Source organism: Malania oleifera, chromosome 2, assembly GCF_029873635.1.
Source record: "Malania oleifera isolate guangnan ecotype guangnan chromosome 2, ASM2987363v1, whole genome shotgun sequence".
In the NCBI taxonomy this organism is placed as follows: domain Eukaryota; kingdom Viridiplantae; phylum Streptophyta; class Magnoliopsida; order Santalales; family Ximeniaceae; genus Malania; species Malania oleifera.
In genome coordinates, this window is record NC_080418.1 from 42,701,133 (window position 1) to 42,707,390 (window position 6,258).

The following is a 6,258-nucleotide window of genomic DNA, read 5'->3' on the forward strand; positions in this document are numbered from 1 at the left end:
ACGTACCACACTTATTTGGTTTACTACAAATCATATCGTTTACAATTCCAAGTATATAGTTTATGCAGATATGGATTACGGTCACCTCAATAATACAGTTTTAAACAAGACAAGCGATTTTCCAACCAAAGTAGAGATGATACCCGAAATCCTCAATTTTCTCGAAAACTGTAACCCAAAAATCCCGCATTTTTTACCCGATAGATTTCCCCAAATAAGTAGTCAAAACATACATACAATCGTAGCCTACAAGCTTACCGATCCTGATTTCAAAAATGGACCGATATAAACAGAATCTCCTTACCTTAACCCGAAATCCACTACGAACTCTACGGTCCTCAAAACTACAAACCGAGACTCTGAAATCTACAAACCACAATGCTAAACATACTTACAATTCGTACTACTATACATATACCAAATCAGAAATGAAATCCGAGCCTTACCTCAATTTTGGCTCGAAACCCGAAAACGCTCGTATCGAGATTTCGATCCAGTAGAAACGTGGAGAATCCTTCACTGATCCTCGCTATCACTTTGGATTTGTAAATCCGGCGACAAACAGTGAAGGAATCGAAGATAGAGAGAGAGAGAGAGAGAGAGAGAGAGAGAGAGAGAGAGAGAGAGAGCTTCGAAATCTAAAGAGAGAGAGAGAGAGAGAGAATATCCATAGCTCAGCCAAGAAGAAACCCAAATATCTCTTTTATAGACCTTTGACCCGAGGGATTTCTCGACGAATTGGTCTTCTCATCGACGAAGTCTTCACAAAATTCGTCGACGAACCGGTGGCCTCGTCAACGAACCCTGATATTTCCAATTTTTACCGCCTCTTGGATTTTTCTCATCGACGAGGCTGCTCTGAATTTCGTCGATGAGAAATCCACTACCTTCATCGACGAATTATGGCCTCGTCGACGAAGTTTGCAGAATACCCATTTTACCCCTCTTTTACATACTTAACCTGTACAATACAAATTCGGGTTCTTACACATTTTTCTCTATTATTGATTATTGAATATTACAAGGGTGTATATATACATGAGAGAATTAAAAAAATGGAAAGAGAAAAAATGGAAAGTATATTTTGTTAAGATGGAAAGGGTATATTTCTCTAATAATAATAAACCTGACAAAAGGATTCAAATCAAATAATACATGACAAATTAGATGGATAGTCACATGATCAAATTATAATTCATATTTGACTTATTTAACAACAAAATTAAATAAAAATTAGTTTAAACTTATAGGATTGAGTTTGGGTTAACAAATTTTTATCTATTTTGTAGGTATAGACCAACCTCAGTTCAACTTAGAGTTAAATGTGGGAGTGTCAAATTGTCCGTATATGGTTTGAATCTACTAAAGAAAATGATGTTGATTAATTTGGGAAAGACTAAGGAATTGTTTAGAATCATTTACAAAAAGTAGTTTTCAAAAATAAGTACCAATCCTAGAAAATTATTTTTTTTAAAATACTTATTTTCGTAAGAGAATTAGTTTGAAAAGGTTTTTTTTTTTAATAAGTACTTATTTAAGCATAAATTAAACTCTTCTTATTAACACAAATATTTATAAAAAGGTACTTTTATAAAATAAAAAAAAAAATTTATTTATTTTTTAAGACATTTCAAACGAGCACTAAGTAGTCTCAATAGCCTAGAGAAAAAAAAAAAGAGCTTTTTATTTTTGCTTTTTCAATGAAGTATGGTTATTGTGTGGATAGCAAAGCTACGCTAGTTATAACCTCTCAGTGTATTTAGCTTTGGAAAGTTGAGCAAAAAAGACTTAGGGGAATGGGAAAATGAGAAGTAAAGAAAAGGTGTATTATTGCTCAACACTTTACTTTTTGTTATTTCAAAATTCCAAACAATAAAAATCATAATTTTTAAGGCTCTAATTTATTTGTGGATTTGCTTTTAACTAAGTGCGAGCTATCGTTTCCAACTCAACTTACAGCTTATAGTACTATATATGTTATAGGCTTAAACATACATATAAACGAACTCTTTTAAGATTACTACACTTGCCCAATATGAGATTTAAGACTAAATAAATAAAAATTTTAAGGGATGATATTCATATGTCATTTTCTTTAATTAATAGTTTAAATTCATAGAATAGTGCAATACGACACATGTCTGTACCGTCACAGGTCTCACGACTTTCAAATTTATATATTTGTGAAAGTTTTTGCTCAAAAAGTTAGTGAAGAGAAAACTGCGAAAGAAATGAAGCTCAGTGTACTAACCCATACGGCTATGTGTGAAGCAGAATTAAAGGGCAAAGCCAAGTAGCCAAGTGTCATTGGCTCATAGGAGCTGTGGTTGGATCCACACAAACCATGCCCCTATTTTCCAGCTTATTGCCTCCGCTAGCCTCTCTTCCCGCACTTAATTACAACTTGCCCAATATTTGGTAAGTTTGAATCAAATGAATAAAAAGCTATGCCAATCTCATTTGACTCTTACTTTTCAAATAAAATCTTTAGACTATAACGGTGAGAGTCGATTTCTTCTTTTACTTTATTTGCAGGGTGCGAGATCAACCTAAGAGTTTTATTTATTTTTTTAAATGAGTTCTTTATTTAATCAACACACTTTTACTTTGCATGCTTTATAAACATTTCCAAATAAACTAATACTACAAAATATATATAATTTTTTTAAGCTGAAAATAGATATATATATATATATATATATATAAATATATTTTTTTTTTCTTAAGTTTGACAAAAAGATAATGACCTTTCTTAAAATTTTAAAAATTCTTTTTAGAAACTGAAATTTTAAAATTTTTAAAACCTTTATTAAGATTTGTTAAGAAAATACAAACCTATTCTTGTATTCTATAAAACAATAATTTTTTTAAGTGAGGTGCGCATATTTTCAACAAATTTATCTCTGATATTTTTGAAGTCTCAAAAAAGGTCTGTCATTTTATCAAATTTCAAGAGATGTGTCTTTTGTCCAAAATAATGTTATGAGCATAGCATATTAAATCTTATGTTTGAACTTGCATAAATTTTAACAAAATTTAATAATTTTATGTTACATTTAATACAAATATAAATTTAAGTTGAAAATTTTCACCCATCTCTTTCCCTGCCGGATTCATCAAACCCCAATATTTTTGACAGGCCCACATGACGGCCCAAACCCAATTACCGGCCCACCCACGGGGACATTACATCTCCCCCCCACCCTTCAAAAGCTCAGTCTCCAACGCATCTCTCTCTTGCTCTCTCTCTCTCTCTCTTTCTCTCTCTCTCATACAAAGCAACAAACACATTGATGATGGAGCCATGGATCGACGACCTTGCCGACGACCTCCAGAGCACCAGCTTCAACTCCACCACCACCGACATCATCAACCGCAGCACCAGCTCCGGCTCTGAGACCACCTTCACTGCCACTTCCTCCTCCCTCTCCTCAGCCAAGCCCCACCGCTTCTCCCCCGCCGCCGACCCCCTCTCCGACGCCATCCGCCGCGCTAGATCCTCCGCCTCCCTCTCCCTCTCCTTCTCCGACCTCCGCCTCCTCCACCGCCTCGGTTCCGGCGACATCGGCGCCGTCTACCTCGCGGAGCTCAAGTCCGCCGCTGGCCACCTCTTCGCCGCCAAGCTCATGGACAAAAACGAGCTCGCCAGCCGCAACAAAGAAGGCCGCGCAAGGACGGAAAAGGAAATCCTAGAGATGTTGGGCCACCCGTTCTTGCCCACGCTCTACGCCGCGATCGAGTCCCCAAAATGGTCCTGTCTCCTCACGGAGTTCTGTCCCGGCGGAGACCTTCACGTTCTCCGGCAACGGCAGTCGGGGAAGCGCTTCGATGAATCCGCCGTCAGGTGCGTACTTCACACACACTCCCCCCATTCTCCTTCTTCCTTTTTCCTGTAATTATCCGGTGTTTCGAGCGTACGCCTGAATATTTTTTTCGCCGATTCTGCCGAAGTATGTTTACGGTGGTGACGATGACGCGTCGGGCTGGGACCCGCCACCTGGAAAGATCAGGTGAGCATCGGTTGTGGGGCGCAGGATTTGGTCTCTGTCGCGCTGATTTCCAATTGGAAATCCGGAATTTTACGACGCACCCGCGATGCACTGGATCCTCGTCAAGGAACGGGTAATAAATAATAACGAATTCGGGGAAGTTGGGTAAGTTTGGGGGAGCAGGGATCGTGAGTGGTCGAGTCCACGTAAGCTCGGGAAAGTCAGAATCTTTTGGCTTTCAAGTTTTAATCATAAGGTCAAAGTCTCCCATTTTTACATTTAACCTGGATTTTGTAAAGCCAGCTCATCCTCTTAGATGCGATCCAGTACAGCGCAGGAGAGGTAGCAATGCGTACAATCACCGTTGATTTTGCGGTAGATTGTGATGCAATATTTACTTCCTATATTTACTCAAATTAAATATGCGATGGTCGGCGATGCACCTCGAAGAAATCTGTTGTATTGTACGGGAAATCGGGCGGCGAGTTTGTCTTTTTCTATTGATAAGCCTTTTTTAATTTTTTATTAAAATGATTAATTGAACAATAATTAATCAGCTGTTTAATTAACTAAATTGAATTAAAAATAAATTAATAGAACAGGTGTTGTCGGTCTACAGGTTCTACGCATCGGAGGTGGTGGTGGCTCTGGAGTACGTCCACATGATGGGAATCGTGTACCGCGACCTGAAGCCGGAGAACGTCCTCGTTCGCTCCGACGGTCACATTATGCTCACCGATTTCGATCTCTCCTTGAAATGCGACACCTCCGCCACCCCCACTGCCCAAATCATCACCCCTCAAAACCCCGCCTATCCGCCCCCGCCCGCGGCAGACTACCCCGTGGACCCGCCCCCGTTCGCCGCCTCCTCCTGCATTCTCCCCAACTGCATTGTCCCCGCCGTGTCCTGCTTCCACCCCAAACGGAAGCGCAAGAAGAAGGCCGGCCACCGCGGGGTGCCGGAGTTCGTGGCGGAGCCGATCGACGTCCGTTCGATGTCCTTCGTGGGGACGCACGAGTACCTGGCGCCGGAAATCGTCTCCGGCGAGGGCCACGGGAGCGCCGTGGACTGGTGGACATTGGGGATCTTCTTATTCGAGCTATTGTACGGGGTGACGCCGTTCCGGGGAATGGACAACGAGCTGACACTGGCCAACATCGTGGCTCGAGCTCTTGAGTTTCCGAAAGAGCCGGCGGTGGCGGCGGCGGCGAAGGACCTGGTGTTACAGCTGCTGGTTAAGGATCCGGCGAGGCGGCTGGGGTCCACGATGGGGGCCTCTGCCGTGAAGCACCACCCATTTTTCCAAGGGGTGAACTGGGCGCTGTTGAGATGCACGAAGCCGCCGTTCGTACCGCCGCCATTCAGCAGAGACGTCGTGGTGTCGGACGACAGTTGTCCGGAAACTCCTGTGGATTACTATTAGTGAGGAATGGAAGGGAAAATGGTAATTATATGATTGGGGGGCATTTTTGGTATTGAGGACGAATTTGCGTGAGGGTGGATGAGGGGGCAGCGCAGCAGACAAGAAATGTGAGGGATATTTCTTGATTCGTTGGGCGGGAAAAGAGTAGAAAGCCATTTTTGTGAAAAATACAACCTAGTGAAATCCTTTTACATCTTGAAAGATTACTGCAAATATATAATTTGGGGGCATGCAAGTATGTTGTATCTACTCAACTTTTTCTAATTTTATTAATTCATTCTTAACAACACATTCTTTACATTTGGTCTTGTGTGAGTTATTAAGTTAAGTTGTCTTCTTATATGAAATTTTAGATACTTAATTTTTGAGATCGGAGTGATTATGTGGTGCTTGAACTGATGAAATAGAAGTAACAACAATAATAGCAAAATTTACTAAGCGGGATCTATTATATAAATTCTTTTCCGTCAATTTATGCAATTATGGATTATTTCTTTTGATAGATTTAAGAATATTAAATTTTTATTCACTATTTTCTTTTAAATTATTTTAAATCTATTCCTACCTTTTCTAACCTTTTAAATAGAAATAGAATTATTATTTTACATCATAAAATCCAATTCAAGACAGCTTATGCTATTACTTTGTCACATTGGACTAGTTTAGGAGTAGTTTGAGCTTTGATATCTCTTCCAAAAATTATAAAAATAAAAATTAAAAAAATAATAGAAGTAATTTAAAGAATACTTTTTTCAATAATATAATTTATATTTGTGTAATTTTATTACTCTATTATAATTTTTAGTTATTATTTGTTTCAAAAATAAAAAATAAGTACTTGTTCA

The 6,258-nt window shown here is 39.4% G+C and overlaps 1 protein-coding gene across 1 annotated transcript; it reads left to right on the forward strand.

Annotated features, from left to right (window-relative positions):
- The first annotated feature begins 3,221 nt into the window (after positions 1-3,221).
- Positions 3,222-5,711, forward strand: LOC131149130 (serine/threonine-protein kinase D6PKL2). Its single transcript, XM_058099247.1, has 2 exons — positions 3,222-3,844; positions 4,609-5,711. The coding sequence occupies exons 1-2, from the start codon at positions 3,294-3,296 to the stop codon at positions 5,411-5,413; spliced, it is 1,356 nt and encodes a 451-aa protein (XP_057955230.1). The 5' UTR covers positions 3,222-3,293; the 3' UTR covers positions 5,414-5,711.
- The last annotated feature ends 547 nt before the right edge of the window (positions 5,712-6,258 follow it).

Bases quoted from the DNA above. Each gene is read 5' to 3' on its own strand.
- LOC131149130 (XM_058099247.1), top strand. From the start codon at position 3,294: ATGATGGAGCCATGGATCGACGACCTTGCCGACGACCTCCAGAGCACC. The intron at 3,845-4,608 runs GTGCGTACTTCA...GTCGGTCTACAG, and splicing joins TTCGATGAATCCGCCGTCAG to GTTCTACGCATCGGAGGTGG.